This window comes from Mirounga leonina, unplaced genomic scaffold (assembly GCF_011800145.1).
Source record: "Mirounga leonina isolate KUSES-001 unplaced genomic scaffold, KU_Mleo_1.0 Mir_82, whole genome shotgun sequence".
Taxonomy (NCBI): Eukaryota; Metazoa; Chordata; class Mammalia; order Carnivora; family Phocidae; genus Mirounga; species Mirounga leonina.
In genome coordinates, this window is record NW_023270825.1 from 51,886,700 (window position 1) to 51,905,052 (window position 18,353).

At 38.2% G+C, this 18,353-nt stretch overlaps 2 protein-coding genes across 6 annotated transcripts in view; both read right to left on the reverse strand.

Moving 5' to 3' along the window:
- PRPF39 (pre-mRNA processing factor 39) overlaps nt 1–9,395 on the reverse strand; it is a 38,757-nt gene extending 29,362 nt beyond the window's left edge. Inside the window, exon 1 of one of the 2 annotated variants that reach the window (XM_034993201.1) lies at nt 9,249–9,395. The gene's annotated coding sequence lies outside the window, so the exon portion shown is untranslated. The remainder of the gene's footprint in view (nt 1–9,248) is intronic. The other variant, XM_034993202.1, reaches the window with a different exon arrangement.
- A 5,484-nt stretch (nt 9,396–14,879) lies between these two features.
- TOGARAM1 (TOG array regulator of axonemal microtubules 1) overlaps nt 14,880–18,353 on the reverse strand; it is a 77,691-nt gene continuing 74,217 nt past the window's right edge. For all 4 annotated transcript variants that reach the window (XM_034992770.1, XM_034992771.1, XM_034992772.1 and 1 more), the window contains 2 exons: nt 16,713–16,799; nt 14,880–16,089 (listed from right to left, as the gene is read on the reverse strand). In XM_034992770.1, the coding sequence (XP_034848661.1) occupies nt 15,836–16,089; nt 16,713–16,799 (341 nt within the window). In that variant the 3' untranslated portion in view covers nt 14,880–15,835. The remainder of the gene's footprint in view (nt 16,090–16,712; nt 16,800–18,353) is intronic.

Genomic DNA, 18,353 nt, shown 5'->3' on the forward strand with positions numbered 1-18,353 from the left:
TTCTTCTGTTCTCAGCACTGTCTCTTCTGAGTATTTTTTGACTGTTTGTTTTGGTCTCTCAAGTAGAGTGATCTTCAAACTGCTGTTCAAGAAGTGTGAGGCATCACACAAAATCAGAAGCTACATAAAGCTTGAACACTGTGAACCTCAGTGCAGGATGGCAGTCTATTGAGGGGGAACTCACTAAATGTCAGGGCTTTACATCATTTCCCTGGTGTTAAGTTTTCCCAAAGAAGAATGTTTCAACCTAAAAATATATACAGAAGGCAGTAAGCATTCTGGGACAAAGAAGAAAAACAGGGCTAGTGATCTCACCATTCAATATGTACACTTTCATTCAATTTTCCATTTTCATCAAGACTCTTCACCCCTGTCCCAACTCCCATCAGCTGTGTCAAAACTTCTCTTGTTCCACCCTTTTCAAATAATAAACATCTAGTTTTTTGCTAGTTATATTATATGGAGAAGGAAAATGGAGGGTCTAAACTACTCCAGACTTCCAACCAATTCTATAATTTTTAGCTCCACTCAGCACTCTCACTTTCAGAGGCACATGGTAACCAATATTCCTGAGCCTTTCTGGAGTTTTGTGGGACAACTCCTCATATTTCTTATTAACTTCCCTCTCTGCAGGCAAAGAACTGAATGCAGAAAAATGAAAACCTAAGTTCATCAGTTAAATCCAGTCCATCTTTTTTCTTCCAAAACGTTTTAATTCTCATGTTGATACTTCCTCTTCTGTCCTTTGTCCTCTAGGGTTTACACGATATTATTTCATTTTTATGTTATCTTATTTTTTATTTTACTGAAATTAGGTTTACAAATTATGCTAAACCTTGTTCATTTAGTTGTTTTTTTTTTTTAAATCTCTAGGGGCGCCTGGGTGGCTCGGTCGGTTAAGCGTCTGCCTTCGGCTCAAATCATGATCCCAGAGGCCTGGGATCGAGCCCCGCATCGGGCTTCCCGCTCAGCGGGAAGCCTGCTTCTCCCTCTCCCTCTGCCTGCCACTCTGCCTACTTGAGCTCTCTATCTCTGTCAAATAAATAAATAAAATCTTAAAAAAAAAAAATCTCTAACCAATATCATTTCCTTGTGTAATAATATTCATTCAATAGATATTTAGTGAGCAACTTCTGTGTGTCAGATACTGTCTTAAGCACTGGAAATTTAACTGTGAACAAAAAGTCCTTACTCTCAAGGAGCTGACATTTTAGTTGAAGAATACAGTCATTTCTTTTTTTTTTTTTTAAAGATTTTATTTATCTGACAGAGAGAGCACAAGCAGAGGGAGAGAGAGAGGGAGAAGTAGGCTCCCCACTGAGCAAGAAGCCCGATGTGGGACTTGATCCCAGGACCCTGGGATCATGACCCGGGCCAAAGGCAGCCGCTTAACCGACTGAGCCACCCAGGTGTCCCAAAGAATACGGACATTTCTTAAAAAAAAAAAAAAAAAAAAAAGTATGTTTGCAATATGTACAAGATACTAAGTGCTAAGGGGAAAAAAAAAAGAGAGGATGATGTAGTAAGTCAATTATACAGATATGTAGAGCAAGAAAATTCCAGGCAGCAGAAAGAGCAGTTCTGAGACAAGTCCTTGTTTAGCGCATTCACAGAAACATAGATAAGCAAGAAGGGCAATACGCTGGATTTGCTTAAATATCCCTCAATTTGGTTTGAGTCCTTCCTAATATTTGGCTTTGCTAAGTACATCACAGTACATCTTCTCATGTAAATGCCCATTTTTGAAAAGCTATTTTTTTGGGTTTTATTCTCAAATTTCAATATGCTAACATGTAGCATAAACCTTAAAATTAAGTATATTTTGACCTACCAATAACACTTGTAGAATTTTCTCTTAAAGAAATAATGAGGAATCCACAGGCAACTATTAGAAGGATTAGACTAACAAAGTTGCTAGATAAAAGAGAAATACATAAAAAGTGACATTTCTATAGTTAGAAATAATTCTTTTTAAAGTCCATTTTAAAGAATTAATCATGAACAAGGGTGTTCACTGCAGCATTTTTCCCAGGAAAATAATCATCTGTTGGTTCACCATGCAGTCCAGTCCATACCACTCCAAATAAAAATACTAATTTCTCATAATGAACTAGTTGCCACAACCAATGGTAAGTCTTTATCCTTATATTTCTATTAAGCCTCCATTTCTTTCTTAAAATTCTTTACATCTCCAAGAAGCAAATCTATTATGATACCAACCTCCAAATCCCCTTGCCTCATTTATAATCTTGCCTCTTTTCCACTCTCAAAAAGTATTTGTTTTGTATCTCTACTACAGCACTCCTACAATGGCTGAAATACATAATCATCATTGGTCCTCCTCCTTCCCTTGGTCATAATGGATAAAATATCTCTGCTCCTAGCAAAGGTCACACCCTGAACTCATGAATTGATCATTTCTCCCACCCATCTTCTCAAGAATGGTGGATCTTAAATTATCTTTACTCTCCACTTAGCAGTTTCTCTCAGTGTCTTAAATCACTTCCAATAGCATTCAAACATGTAGATGTTTTTCTTCTTCTTCTATATAATTTGTAACATATATACGACAATTCAGCTTAAAAACAAATAAAGGGTAATCAATCATAACCTATGTTAAGGATCTGGATTTTGGGGGCGCCTGGATGGCTCAGTCGTTAAACGTCTGCCTTCGGCTCAAGTCATGATCCCAGGTTCCTGGGATCCAGCCCCCCATCAGGCTCCCTGCTCAGCAGGAAGCCTGCTTCTCCCTCTCCCACTCCCCCTGCTTGTGCTCCCTCTCTTGCTGTGTGTCTCTGTCAAATAAATAAATAATATCTTTACAAAAAAATGTTTTTAAAAATTTAAAAAAAAGGATCTGGATTTTGTTTTAAGGACAAAGCCAATGAAGTTGTACAAGCTTCTTATCTCTACTTCTGTAACCTCTATTTCCTCTTCAATTTGGTTTCATCACTCTCTAAAATTTGCCAAGGTCACAATCTTCTTGTTCATTAAGTCCAATTAAACATTTCCTAATTCATCTTCCTGATCTACTCCTTACAGCATCCAACAGTAATGATGACTTTCTACTTGAAAGGTTCTCCTTTCTTGCCTTTTCTGACATATCACATTCACCTAGCTTTCCTCCTACCATTCTGAAGAGTTTTTTTTTTTCTTCACAACAGTCCTTTAAGAATTGGTAGCACCCAAGATTTTGTCCTCAACTCTCTCCTTTTCTCAACCGACACTCTCCTTGGGCTGATAATGTTCTTCCATTTGATATACTTCCTTCGCTTGGCTTCCAAGTCACACCATCACCTCTTTCTATCTCACAATCACTCTTCCTCCTGAGCACTAGTCTCCTCAGGCACTTGATCTTTCTTTCAAGGTCATCTACCCCTCTCTATCTCCATTAACTCCCAATCTCACACGGTTTTAAATACAAATACTAATTATATGCCAACTCCCAAATTCTATCTCCAGCCCTTTTTTCCAGACTCCAGATCCATATATCTAACTGCTGTTTTTATCATCTACACATACACAACCATTTCAAATTACAAAATGTCCCCAAGTGAACTTCTGATCTCCCCCCCCAAAACTTGCTCTATCCATTGCCTTCCCCTATCTGCTGACAGAAAATCCTCCTTTCAGTTGCTCAGGCCGAAAATCTTGGGAGTCATCCTGAATTATTCTTTCTCTCACACCCAACCACTTTGTTATGGAACCTTTCATATATATTCAGCATCCCACTTCTTACAATTCTCATTCAAACCACTCATCTCCCATCTAGAATACTATTATAGTCTTCTATAACCTTCTATAGATAACTGTCTTCTTCCCTTTTGCTGCACCCCACCCCTACCTCCCTGTCCCCAGTCCATTCTCAGCATAGCAGATAGTATTCTTTCTAAAACATAAATAAGACCATGCCACTCCACTGCTCTATCTCACAGAGTAAAAGTCAATGTCCTTGAAATGGCCTACTGTCCCCCTCCTACCATTTATCTTTTGACCTCATCTTCTCGACTCTTGCCCTCACTCACCCCCAGCCACACTGACATCTTGTTTTCTCTAAAACAGACCATATTCTCCAGCCTTAGAGCCTTTGAATGGCTGTTTCCTCTACCCAAAGTGATCTTCTCCCAGATGCCTTCCTTACCTTCTCCTTTGTTGATATGTCACCTTCTCGGGGTGTCTGACTCTTGATTTTGGCTCAGGTCATGACCTCCGAGTTCTCAGATTGAGCCTGGTGTGGGGCTCTGTGCTCAGCAGAGAGTCTCCTTGAGATTCTCTCCCTCTCCCTCCCAACACCCGCTCCCAAACCCACTCCCTCTCTCTTTCTCTCAAATAAATAAATCTTAAAAGGAAGGAAGGGAAGGAGGGAGGGAGGGAAGGAGGGAGAGGGGGAGGGAGAGAGGAAGAAATACTGGTCACCTTCTCAGTAAGACCTACCTGGGCAATCCTATTTAAAATTGTAACTTGCTCTCATCCCCGGCATACATGATCCCTTTTACCATATTTGATCCCCTTTACCGTCCTCTATTTTTTTCTTTTAGCCATAATATTATACTATAACATAGTAAATAATTTACTCATTTAGTATACCCAACATGAAAATTAACCATCCCCTTCTTTTTATTTACAGTACTACTGCTATAGTTTAATCATTATCTCCCCACTAGACCAGTATTTTTCAAACTGCAGACTGCTCCAGACCAGCTTTTTCTCTTTTTGCAAATGAAAACTAAAATGGAAAAAAATTTTATCAGAGGGCTCCTGGGTGGCTCAGATGGTTGAGCGTCTGCCTTAGGCTCAGGTCATGATCCCAGGGTCCTGGGATCGAGTCCCGCATCGGGCTCCCTGCTAGGCGGGGAGCCTGCTTCTCCCTCTGCCTCTGCCTCTCTCTGTCTCTCTGACTCTCATGAATAAATAAATAAAACATTAAAAAAAAAAAAATTTTATCAGAGTGCTTCGCACATAGTAAAGGTATATTCTTTTGTGACATTTGCTGTGATTATACACACACACAAAATTCAATTATTGCATACTGAGTTGCATGACACACTGAAGACACTTATTTGTGAAAGAATGAATGAATGAAAGCATGTCATCATATACTGCTATGATTTCAATTACCAGCTATTTGTGATAATCCTGAGACACCATTTATTGAACAAGTATTCTGCTGAATGTCACTTACCCATTTTTAAGAATGGGAAAAACAAAACTAAGATTAAATAATTTGTCAAAGGTTATATGGTTAGTAAGGAAGAGAGACAGGATTCTAACCCATGCTAACACCAAAACTCTCCCCATTCTCTAAAAACTTCTGTAGCCAAGAAATTCTATTTTTGTTGAAGTTTGGTTTTGTTTTGTTTTCCAGTTCAGCTCCTTTCCACTTCAAGGCCTTAGTGTACCCAGTTTCTTCCATCTGGAATACTCTCCTACCCCTATACCCCATCCCCACTTAGAACCCTCAATCTAGCTGAAGCCTCATTCCTCTGTGTGTGAAGTTTAAACATCACTTCCTAAAAAGTTTTCCCATACACTCCAAATTAGTTAGCTTCCCTCAATGATGCTTCCACAGCATTCTGTCTTTTTCTCCATAGCACAAATCACATTTGTGGTACTTGTTTGATATCATCTTTCCTACTAGATTACAAGTTTCTTGTGAGTAAGGACCAGATCTACCAATACACAGGGATAGAGTACACCGGGAGGACTAGTACTACACACTCAATTCATTGAATAATAAATAAATAGCATCAGAGTCCTTAGTCCCCCCAGACTAAAAACTAATATATTATTTTCATAGCCACATGAGAAGTTGTATAATAAAGTACTTGGGCTTTAGGGGTGCCTGGGTGGCTTAGGTAGTTATCATGATCCCAGGGTCCTGGGATGGAGTCCCGCATCAGGCTCCCTGCTCAGCAGGGAGCCTGCTTCTCCCTCTCCCTCTACTGTTCTCCCTGCTTGTGCTCTCTCACTCTCTCTGTCAAAAAATAAATAAAATCATTAAAAATAAATAAATAAAGTACTTGGGCTTTAGAGTCGGACAGAACTGAATTAAAGATCTGGCCCAGTTACTCATTAGGGAACAATGAGCAAGATACTTAACCTCTCTAAGCCTCATTCACAAAATAATCACAAATACCTTGCCATAAAGATTAACTATCCTCTTCACTCACATTGCTATTACTACAGTTTAAGTAATTATCATCTCCCCTCTTTTTTTTTTTTTTTAAGTTTATTTAAGCAATCTCCACACTCAACATGGGGCTCTAACTCACAACCCAGAGATCAAGAGCTGCAGGCTTTACTGACTGAGCCAGCCAGCCAGGAGTCCCTATTTTATATCCCCTCTTGAGTAATGTTTTTCAATTTTCAGACTGCTTCAAACCAGCTCATTTTTTTAATGGAAAAATACAGAATTGAAAACAATATATCAGAGTTCACGCACACATTGAGGGCATATTGTTGAAATACATACAGAATGCAACTGGTGTTTATTGGGATGCAATATTACATGTACAACCTATTATGGGTCGCAGTCAAAAAATTTGAAAAATACTGCTACACTACTGTTACAGATAAATAAATAAATAAATTATTAATTATTAATAAATTAATATTACTATAATATTAAATACAGAACAGAGGCCATGGTTTTTTTCACTACTGTGTTCCTAGAACCTAAAACAGTGTCTAGTATATAATAGCACACTAAATCTCTGTTGAAAAAGTGAGTGACAAATCTGGCCCCAACTTAACTTTTCAAACATACTAATCCTACAGTATTCCTCCTCATTGCTATTTACAGAGCCCAATGTAGTTTTCATGTCCAAACCTTGGCTTACTCTATTCTCTTAGACTAACAAAACTTTCCTCCTTTTCTCAAACAATGCCTTTTTACTACATTTCACTTTCTTAAAAAATCTTATTAGAGGCCCAAAGTCCACAAGCATGAAAGGAAACATGGTAAATTATAATGTGACTATGTAGTACATTAAAAAATACAGTTCTAGGGCGCCTGGGTGGCTCAGATGGTTAAGCGTCTGCCTTCGGCTCGGGTCATGATCCCAGGGTCCTGGGATCGAGTCCCGCATCAGGCTTCCCACTCCTTGGGAGCCTGCTTCTCCCTCTGTTTCTCTCTGTCTCTCATGAATAAATAAATAAAATCCAAAAAAAAAAAAAATACAGTTCTGTATCATACATTCAACTTTTAGTTCAGTTATAGCATACATTAAACATTTCACTAACAATTTAGCATGCCATCTTAAAATTTAAAAGGTCTTTTGGAGGATCACTTAACCCATACTTAATTAAAAATGTGAAGTCTAATTTAATACCTCTCTCTTAACTCCCTGTAGGCACTCAAAATCACACCATGTATTATTCTTTTCATAAACAGAGCAACACAAAAATATCTAAAGTCATCACTAAGGACTAAAAAGTCAGTAATCTGAGTATTGCAAATCAACTAGCTTTGCAATCTACAAGTTACTCTGTTCCTCATCCACAGATAAGCCAATTTGAAGACACAAGTTGTTAAGAAGAGACTATCATAACCACTGGTTTTGGCAACCGTTTTAGAGGCTAAGAAGAATGTTCACAGACTGACCTTTTTAATTTCCACATATTAAACACTTAATATGTTCCAGAAACTTAACTTTATATACATATATTTACATAAATGACTGCATCACCTCCAAGTCTTTGGGGGGAAAAAAAAAATCACCATTCGACTGGAACTACTACTTTCTTTCTCCTTTTGACTATTTTTCACACACACACACACACAAAATCCTATGTTTCATGCAGATTAGTTATTAACATCCCAGAAAAGGTTCTGTTCTTTTCCTTATTTATTTTTTAAGATTTTTAAATAATCTCTACACCAGATGTGGGGCTTGAACTCATAACCCCGAGATCAAAAGTCACGTGCTCTATTGACTGAGGTGGCCAGGTGCCCATTCTTTCTCTTTATGACATACGTGTACACACACCTTTTATAATTTGATTTATAAAATTCTTTTTCTTACTCAACTATAGGTAAGCAAGCAAAAATATTACCAAATACTCTGACACTACAAAAACCCTGTTTTTCAACTCTCACTTCAAGTATCTCATACCACCTACTAATTAGGCATCTTTGGTCAACCCGTAATTATTCCAAAGTTCACAATCTAGGAACTAGAGTTCTTTAGCACAACTCCTTTCATTCACTTTATCCCTACCAGAAGCTGAACAGTGGAAAGTTCCAACTTGTGCAACTCTAGAATGAGGTTATAAATGGGAGGGGTGAGGGGGGTACCTGACAGTTGTTTTTTTCAATCCACTTAAGATCCCAGAGAGACCAAAACACTTAAGTTCCAACCTGAGCTTCATACTTCCCTGTATAAAACGTGTTTCCTTAAGCTTCAACCTTTCCAGCTGTAAAAAAAAGTTTAAAGTATTTCTGAACAGACTGGATCAGCTGCCAAATAACCTCAAGTCCTTAAAGAGAAGGCAACATGAACACCAAACTAAAAACAATTTAATCGGCATAAAATAATATAGTATTGTCATATCGTCAATGACACGTTAAGAGCAGTATGACTTAATTAAAGATGTGATTTCAGAGCGAGAAAAACACCAGCGCTGGTTTCTGATTACAAAAGGTAGATACTGTTTTTAAATAGGTGTCTTTAAAAGATCCTACTAGGATCTTTAATGTCCGATTTTCCTGATTATGCTACGCTGCCAAAAGCTCTGGCTGATCTTTGGGGTGCTGTGACTCAGTGTCCCAACAGTGTGGCTCGTGTAGTCGGAACGCGGAACGTGCCACTACATGGCGCCGACAAGCTTTTAACAGAATTTGAATTCTCTCAATCCTCTGACGGCTACTATTGAGCCCCTTCCACTTCCAGTCGTCCCAGCACACTGGTTTCCAGCTCTTGGGAAACCTGGGGCTTCAGACTTAACCCCCCAAACGCTTCCTAAGTCAACGTGGAGGCCCGCATTTCCCCGCCCTTCTTCATAAGGCGCACTCGTCAGAGAAACGTTTGGTCTAACTAGGAAAAGTAACCTCGCCCTGCTCCACCCAACAGGTGGGAAGGAGAAGGGAATGGACAGCTGGGAGCCGAGGCCAGGCCAGGCCTCAGACAGGGCGGCTGAGGGAGGCCGCAACCCCCGTGCGGCCTGAAACAAGGCAGGCCCCATCCTGCCCCGCCAATCACCCCCCCGCACCCCGCCCGGCCAATTCCAAGACGCCCGCCCCGGCTGACCTGACGACGGATGCCACTCAATGCCATGAGCCGCAGTCTGGGCCAACCGAGCCGAAGAGGGCACGTCCACCGTCTCCGTCCCACAGACTCCGCAGCAGCCGCCACCAGCACCAGGGCCGCCTCGTCGAGAGCACGGCGCGCATGCGTCGGTGCCCCTGAGGCGAAGGAATCACGTGGTAACGCTGCGCGCAGGCCTCGCCCTCCGCGGGATCCTGGGGCGGGGGGGGAGGGGCAGTTGGCCCCGCCCCTTCTCCGCCCGGTCTCCGCCCCGCGGCCGCCGCCGAAGACCCGGCAGCTGCTCCTGCTGTTTTCTCCCCGCTGTGGGGACTTTCTAAGCCAAAAGACAGTGTTTAGGGCCTTTTACATCCTTGATCTTAAACACAGACAGCGCTCCACCCCTCCAAAGGAAAATATTGTCTTTCGGGGCAAATCTAAGGTTTTCCCAACAATTGCCCAGCTTTTACCCCTTTACCTACTAAACATGAACAGAAATTCAGCCTTAAATCTCTACTTCAGGATGATATAGACTCTGGGTCCTCTCAGGTTTCCTCAAGAGGAAACATTAAAAAAAAAAAAGAAAACAATAGAGGAAACAAGTTAGGGGCTTGGGGAATTGATCATTAAAGGGTTATATGAAATTATCCTCTGGACAAATGAAGGCTGCTTACATTGACAGTATTAGCAGTCCTTTTCAGTTACATTCCCATCCTCACTTAAAAAAAAATTTTTTTTTTTTCCGAATCTGGCCTCTCTCCTATTTCCGCGACAAGGTTCCTGAGTTCACCCACCACTTGCCATGCAATCTCTGTTGAAGGTTCAGTAGTATCACAATTGCGTTGCGAGTTCCTCCTTTGGAATCTGATTCCAAAAATATATATATATTTTTTAAAGATTTTATTTATTTGACAGGGAGAGACATAGTGAGAGAGGGAACACAAGTAGGGAGAGTGGGAGAGGGAGAAGGTTTCCAGCAGAGCAGGGAGCCCAATGCGGGGCTCAATCGCAGGACCCTGGGATCATGACCTGAGCTGAAGGCAGACTCTTAAGGACTGAGCCACCCAGGCACCCCTGATTCCAAAAATATTTCTCTGCAAGATGATGTTTCCTATCTACAATGCTGTTAATCATAAATCCTCTCAATAGCACCTTTGCTTTCAAATATCAAAATCAGGGGCGCTTGGCTAGCTCAGAGGAGCCTGCTACTCTTTAACTCAGGGTAGTGAGTTTGAGCCCCAATTTGGATGTAGAGATTACTTAAATGAATAAACCAACCCTTAAAAAAATCAGTCTTCTTACTGACTGCATTTCACTTTCATCAAACTGCATGTAGTTGCAGCTTTCCCTTTCCATTGCTTCTACTATTGAAGCTAACTTTTGGATTCTCAGGGCAGCTATGCTTTTTACCGGTTTAATCAGCAACTTTTAGATGTTTACTACGGGAAGGAAAGTTAAGGGAGTAATCTATTAAGGACTGGCTCTAATTGCCATGCTGCCTTCACTCCTTTTCTGGTTCTTCCAATCTTTCCTAAACTTATTTCAAATTCTTCATCAGTAAGTAAGATTAGCTCTGAGATCCCATCCCCCTCCTATAGCCATTTTATAAAAATCTATCTACTTCTTCATCTTTATTCACTGTAGATTCATTGTTTCCCTTTAGTTTTCTACATCTTACCTTTCCAGAGAGTGCTCTTGCTCCCACTCTCCTGCTTGAAAATCTCCACTAGTTTTCCTCCATAAATCTCTTGCCATTAGGGCATCTACTTTTTGGAGGACCCAGACTAACATAAAAACTAACCAACATAAATGTGAAATTTAATGCAATGTTTTTTGTCCTAATTGATTCCATCACCTTCCATATATCAGTGACTTATGCAGTGGACATTTTTAAATTTTTTTAGCATATGAAACCCCTCCCTCTGGGACATCCCCACTTTCTGAAGTAGAGAGCCTATATCTCATTGTAGAAGCTGAAACTACCTGATATTTTCTTAGTCCCCCTCCACCACACACACACACACACACACACACACACACACACACACTCTTAGCGATATGAACACAGGGCTTGTAGGGCCAACATCCAGTGTGGCAGTGTGTGGTATCAGTGGGGTGATGTGGTAGCTCTCTTCTGTAATACTAGCAGGCTAGTGGACTAGCTCTGCAATGCAAGGTGGACATTCTTATTAGCTAGTTAGCTTCCCAGTCTCATAAAACTGGGACACCAGATCTTTTTTATAAACCTTTCTTCTGTTTAAATTAGTCATATATAGTTAGTTAGTTGTATTTGCTGGTAAGTAAGAATTGTGAAACAAGTTCCAAGAACAGTTGCAGATAACAGATGGTCAGGGAAATAGAAACAAGTTGGATTAGTCCTAACCAGGGCTGAGAAAACAGTAAAAACCCAGCTGGTACCAACAGAAGTCCTTCTGGGGTTTATGGAACACAGTGCATACAGTACACATATGGTAAAAAATGATTAACTGTAGTCATCTAGAATGATTTGACCATGGAAGGCAAAGGTTTAGGCAGAAGTGTGGGTGGAATTTTATTTATAGTAACACTGGACAGCTTAAAAGAGAATGACATAAGATCAGATTTCTAGGGCGCCTGGGTGGCTCAGTCGTTGAGCGTCTGCCTTCGCCTCGGGTCCTGATTCCGGAGTCCCGGGATCGAGTCCCGCATCGGGCTCCCTGCTCCGCGGGAGGCCTGCTTCTCCCTCTCCTACTCCCCCTGCTTGTGTTCCTGCTCTCGCTGTCTCTCTCTCTGTCAAATAAATAAAATATTAAAAAAAAAAAAAAAAAAGATCAGATTTCTAAATTCCTGAAGTAGGAACCAAAAATTAAGGACTTCCTCTGATAGTAACAGAAGAATTTATTCTTTGCAGCCATGGGGCTGCAAAACACACTCAAAGTTGGGGCCCATGTTGCTAAATTACAATGTCAGTTGATTCCATAGTCTTGTCAGAAATCTTCTATGAAGATTAAGGCATTGTTCAGGAAAGAGCAGAACCAAAGAAGTGAAATGGGCATGTGGTAGAATTCAAATAACTTGAATACCCTTAACTCATTACCTTTCCCTGAGCTCCATTCATCAAACAAAAGCAGCCCCTACTCACTGAACTGAAAAGACTGTTTCTGCCTTAATGGAAATCTATATAGATCTCTCCTAATCTGTGGAGGCTTCACCTTGCATGAAGAGGCCAATTTTTCTTACTCCCCATTCCCAACACTTATCATTTTTTCTAAACTTATAACAGAATCGGATTTCAGCATATTCTGGATGCCAATTATAACCTCAAACTTGTATAGCAAGACTTACATAGCAAGACAGTTGAAATGTTACAAATTTATGTTGACAAAAATATGGAGAATGCATGAGAAAATTGAGTGCTAGACTGAGAAGGAAATGATTTTAAAGTATATATATGTAATATACATAATATATATATTTGTAATATTACATATTAACATATACATATAAATATGTATAAATTCAATATGCTAGCTTAAACAGTCAAGAATGGTTCAAACAGTTTGTTCTGTAGGAGTGTTGGCATGAACTATTCATGAACAACTTTCCACTCACCTTAACTATGTATCCTAAGAGTGCCAGGTACACTCCCTTTGCCAAGATTTAAGAAATATACAGGTGAAGGGACAGTCAGCACCTTTGGAAAGTACTACAATCTCCAACTTATAATGTTTCAACTTAACAATTTTTCAACTTCAAAGTGGTGCAAGAGTGATTAAGCACACAGCCACTCAATCACAAGGGTAAACAACCAATACAGTTAAACCCATTCTGTACCCATACAATCATTCTGTTTTTCACTTTCAGTACAGTATTAAATAAATTTCATAAGATATTTAACACTTTATTATAAAATAGGCTTTGTGTTAGATGATTTGCCCAACTATAGGCTGATGTAAGTGTTCTGAGCATGTTTAAGTTAGATTCGGCTAAGCTATGATGTTTGGTAGGTTAGGTGTATTAAATGCATTTTTTTCTTTCTTTTTTTACGATTTTATTCATTTATTTGAGAGAGAGAGAGAGAGAGCACAAGCAGGGGGAGCTGCAGGCAGAGAGAGAGGGAGAAGCAGGCTCCCTGCTCAGAGGCTCAATCCCAGGACCCCAGGATCAGGACTCAAGCTGGGACGGCAGACGCTTAACAGACTGAGCCACCTGGGCATCCCTCTTTAGTTCTTTCAATCAGTGATCAGTCTCCAATTCTTTGCTGACTTCTGGGTTGATAACAATTCTTGATAACAGAGTGCTAGACTTCTGAGTGCTCAATATCAGTAAGTTACTAAAATACAGGAAATCTTTAAGGCTTGGGACTCTGTTACATAATGAGTATTTTTTTATAATAAAAGCACAGAGATTATGTAAAATCCTCACATTAATAGTAGTGATTATATTTACTGTACTTTTTTTTTTTTAAGATTTTATTTATTTATTCGAGAGCAAGAAAACCCAAGAGCAGGGGGAGGGGCAGAGGGAGAGGGAGAAGCAGACTCCCCACTGAGCAGGGAGCCTATACAAGGCTCAATCCCAGGACCCTGAGTTCATGATCTGAGGCAAAGGCAGACACTTAACCAACTGAGCCACCCAGGTGCTCCTTTACTGTACTTTTTGAATGCAAAATTCATAGTATATACATTAAAAAAAAAAAAGGATAATTAAGCTTATACATAAAGTAATGGTCTTCTGCCTTTGAAATTTAAAATTTACGTTCCATATATTCAACAATCAATCAATGCAAATTTAGTAGGCACATTTGCAATGACACAAGAACAATGGTCAAAATTAATAAAACTTGGAATCTGTAACTATTGTTTCAATGGTGCATATCATTAAGGGTTAAAGCAAAATTTAATGATGATTTCAGATTTACAACTGAGGTCAAAAGAGTCTAAACCAGGTGCTGACAAACTACGCAAGAGGTCTGTTTTTGTTTGACCTGCGCTAAGAATGTATTATACATTTTTAAAGGGTTAGAAAACACAAAAACAAAAAAAAAAACACAAAAAACAAAGAATATGCCACAATCTGTAGCTTAACAAAGCCAAAAATATTTACTTTTTGGTCCTTTACTTCAGACCTAAACTATAGAAACATAATAAAATACACTTAGAAGAAAAGATAAAGCATTTAAAAAAAGCATGTATGTAACTATGAATATATGTTACAGTACCTACAAACAGAAAAAGTAACCAAGTCTTTACTGTCCATTAAGCTTAGCTTCAAATTGCTGTAAAACCCCTTTTATTCCATAGCAGTCCTGGAGTAATACAAAGAATCACAATTTAAAATGAAGCCAAATACATCAGAAAACCACTCAGTGACACAAGAAATGAAAAAGAATGAGGATAGTTCACAACTGTAATAAAGTGATCATTGAGTAAACTATGACACAGAACCATAGATTTTTAGAACAAGATAGAACCTTAAAAATCACCTAGTCTAGTCCTCACATTTTAGAGATTGGAACACTGAGACCTAGACTGGCAAGTGACTTGCCCAAGGTCACATGGCTAATTTCCTCTAAAGCTAGAATTATAACCCAGGTCTATTGTTAGGTCAATAGAGATAGGTCATTATTATATCAAGTATACCAAGTGAAGGTCAATATTATAATATATATATTTTTTATTTTAACATATTTGGAAGGTGGAAAAATAGGACACCTCTCACACATCTACAGAAATAAATCCTTTTATTTTTATAACATTCCTTCTCTTTTTATGATGCATACAGTACTTATAGCCCAAGAATTCTGAGAAAAGCTATAGAAGACCTGGCACTATTTTTGAGAATTACACAACTGGGCAGCAAAATAACACCTTTATAAATGTTGGGACATATAGAAATAAAATTTAGTGTTTGCACACAAAAATAGGTAAGTTACATTCAACACGTTTTCTTTAACGTGCATTTAAAATGTTTAAGCATTAAACTTTGGTCATCATGCTTCATTATAACTTGTTAAATTTCACAATGATGTAGATGATTTAACCCAAATGGTAAGCATATATATCACATTAACACAATAGCAAAAGCAAGCTAATACTGCACAATCATATTAGCAGACTGATTTCAGAAATACATGTTTTTCACAAATAGCACAAAACAGTTTGTGATAACATAGTTCAATGACTTTTCTTTCATTTCATAAAATAAGGCTGAGTAATGAGACATAGCAGAACATGATTACATAATAAAAAGTATATTTTTAATTACAAATCTAATTGTACATACAGGGCAATGAATTGTGGTTTCTTATAGAATAGTGCAAATGAGCAGGACGTTCCTCAAAAATAATATAATTGGATTCATTCCTTGTACCCCAGATTTCATGAATATTAGGTTATATTAATTATTTTAGGTTTTTGTGTGATGGGTACAAGTGGTAGGGTTGATATAGGGCAGATGTGTATTCATTGGCTGCAAATACAAATAGCCATTGACTTAATTTACCAGATGAGAAGTGCAGGCACTGAAAATGTAACTTTAAAAAAGTTCCATTTGTCATCATGTAAACAATTTTCTTCATCATACTATATTTCATCAAAGATTCATAATTCATTTTATATTGTCATATCGAGCAATTCTTCTAAACTCTTTTTGATATGTGGTGGTTGGGATGCAGCCTGATTTAACAGATTCTGACCCATTTGTGCAAAAAGTGCTTTTGATAATTTAGCTGTGGCTGTTCGTATATTTCCTCCAGCTCCAGGCAAAGAGCCACTATTTGTCATGTTCCCTAAGAGATGCCATAAAACAACCAACACTTTCTGTTCTGTGGCATGGGGCTTCCTTTGATAAAGTTCCATAACAATATCTGAAACATAAAAATATAGTAAATAGTGAAGTTTTCAAAAAAATAAATTCAAGTTTGAATAATTAAAAAGCATACAAAATATACTAAGCTTCTTCCCGATGCCATTTGTCATAAAATGTCAGGCATTTTAAAGAAAAGTAGGGTCAGAAACTTTCCTCCCAAAGAAGGTATCTTTAAGTATTAGAATTCTATATATGACAACTTAGTTCAGGCAAAAGTAGTAAACACAGGAATTAAACCCAAAATTCATCTAGATGTTTTCCAAATGTAGTTAAATAAAAACATACATTTTTAACTCACTGACCTTTTATCAAACACATCATTTGAAATGGTTTTCCAAGTGCACCAAATTGACTTTAATGTCTTTTTATTTTTTCTATATTATTTCTACTGACAGGAAGACTAAAATACTTACTGGAAAAAAAAGGATAAAATTCTTAAAAAAAATTTTGGGAGGTAAAAATCTTAAAAGGTTCTCATATGGATGATTATGCAATTTATTTCTACATTGTGGGTAATGATATTGAATTTGGTAGTTATCCCAAAATTAAATTGAAATGCCTATCAGTTTATCCTTAGTTAATAAAATATTTCTTTAGAAATAGCAATTAAAAAATACTTACCAGCAAGCTTTTCAGTCATATCCTGTTTTGCTTTTCCATTTAAAAACTGAGCTTTTGTGCAAAATGGCTGTAGAAGTAAGTAATTGTCTAAACAAAAAGAATAATACAGACATATAAAGAATTATGAGATCTTATTTTTCCATTACATAGAATTGAAAGGAAAATATACTCATGCAAATGAATGCAAATGTTAAAAATTTTTAAATCTATGCAATCACTACTTAACATTATTTATAAAACCTTAATAGAATAATATTCTTATAGCAAATAAGATATAAAAATACCTCTGAGTATTAAAAGAGCTATCATATGGTATAAAAAAGCAAAAGAATTGCCCATCCCCTGGCATCTTATTCCAAAAAATAGAATATAGGTTTATCAAAAACAAACAAAAATAGAAAAAAAAATTGTTTTGCGGGTAGTTTTTATCCTTACTGATTTTTTCAAAGTTTTAATTTTGTAATAATTATAGATTCATGGGATGTTGCAAAGGTCCTGTGTACCTTTCACCAAAGGTTGTATCTTACATAATTATAGTACACATCAAAATAAGGAATTGGACATTTATACAGTCCATGTGCATAGTTCTCATCTGCATCATTCACATATTTGTTAATTTTTGGAGTTTTTTTTATAAGCTCTACACCCAATGTGGGGCTTGAACTCAGATTCCGAGATCAAAAGTCACGTGCTCTACCGACTAAGCCAGAAGGTGCCCCTACCTGTGTATAGTTCTATGTCATTTTATCACATGTGTAGATTTGTGTAACGATCACTGCAATTAACATACAGAACTATTCTATCACCACAAAGATCTCCCTAGTCACATCCAACCCCTCCTCCCTAGCTGCCCCTAAACCCTGATAACCACTAACCTATTTTCCATCTTCATCCATAAATTTTATCATTTTGAGAGGGTTATACAAACAGAATCCTACAGCATGGGACCTTTTGGGACTGTCTTTTTTCACTCAGCATAATACCCTTTAGATTCATCCAAATTGTTGTGTGTATCCATAATACTACATTTTTTTTTTTAAAAATTTATTTATTTATTTTACAGAGGGAGAGACAGCGAGAGAGGGAACACAAGCAGGGGGAGTGGGAGAGGGAGAAGCAGGCTTCCTGCTGAGCAGGGAGCCTGACACAGGGCTCAGTCCCAGGACCCTGGGATCATGACCTGAGCCGAAGGCAGACGCTTAACAACCTGAGCCACCCAGGCGCCCCCATAATACTACTTTATTACTAAGTAGTATTCTACGGTATGGAGGTATCACAAATTTTTTCACTATTAACCCACTGAATTACATTTAGGTTGTCTGCAGTTTTTGGCTATTGCAAATAAAGCAGCTATGAACAATAGTGTACAGGTTTTTGGATGGAAGTGAGTTTTCATTTCTCTGGAATAAATGCCTATGGATGCAACCGATGGGTTATATGACAAGTGCAGTTTAGTTTTTCTAAGAAATTGCCAAACTATTTTCTACAGTGCCTACACCGTTTTATTTACATTCTCACCAGCAATGTAGCACAGATTCAGTTTCTCTGAAATCTTGTTAGCGTTTGGTGTTGTCACTCTTTCTAATCTTAGCTGTCCTAATACTTGCTATATATAACCTGAATGTCTGTGTCCTCCAAAAT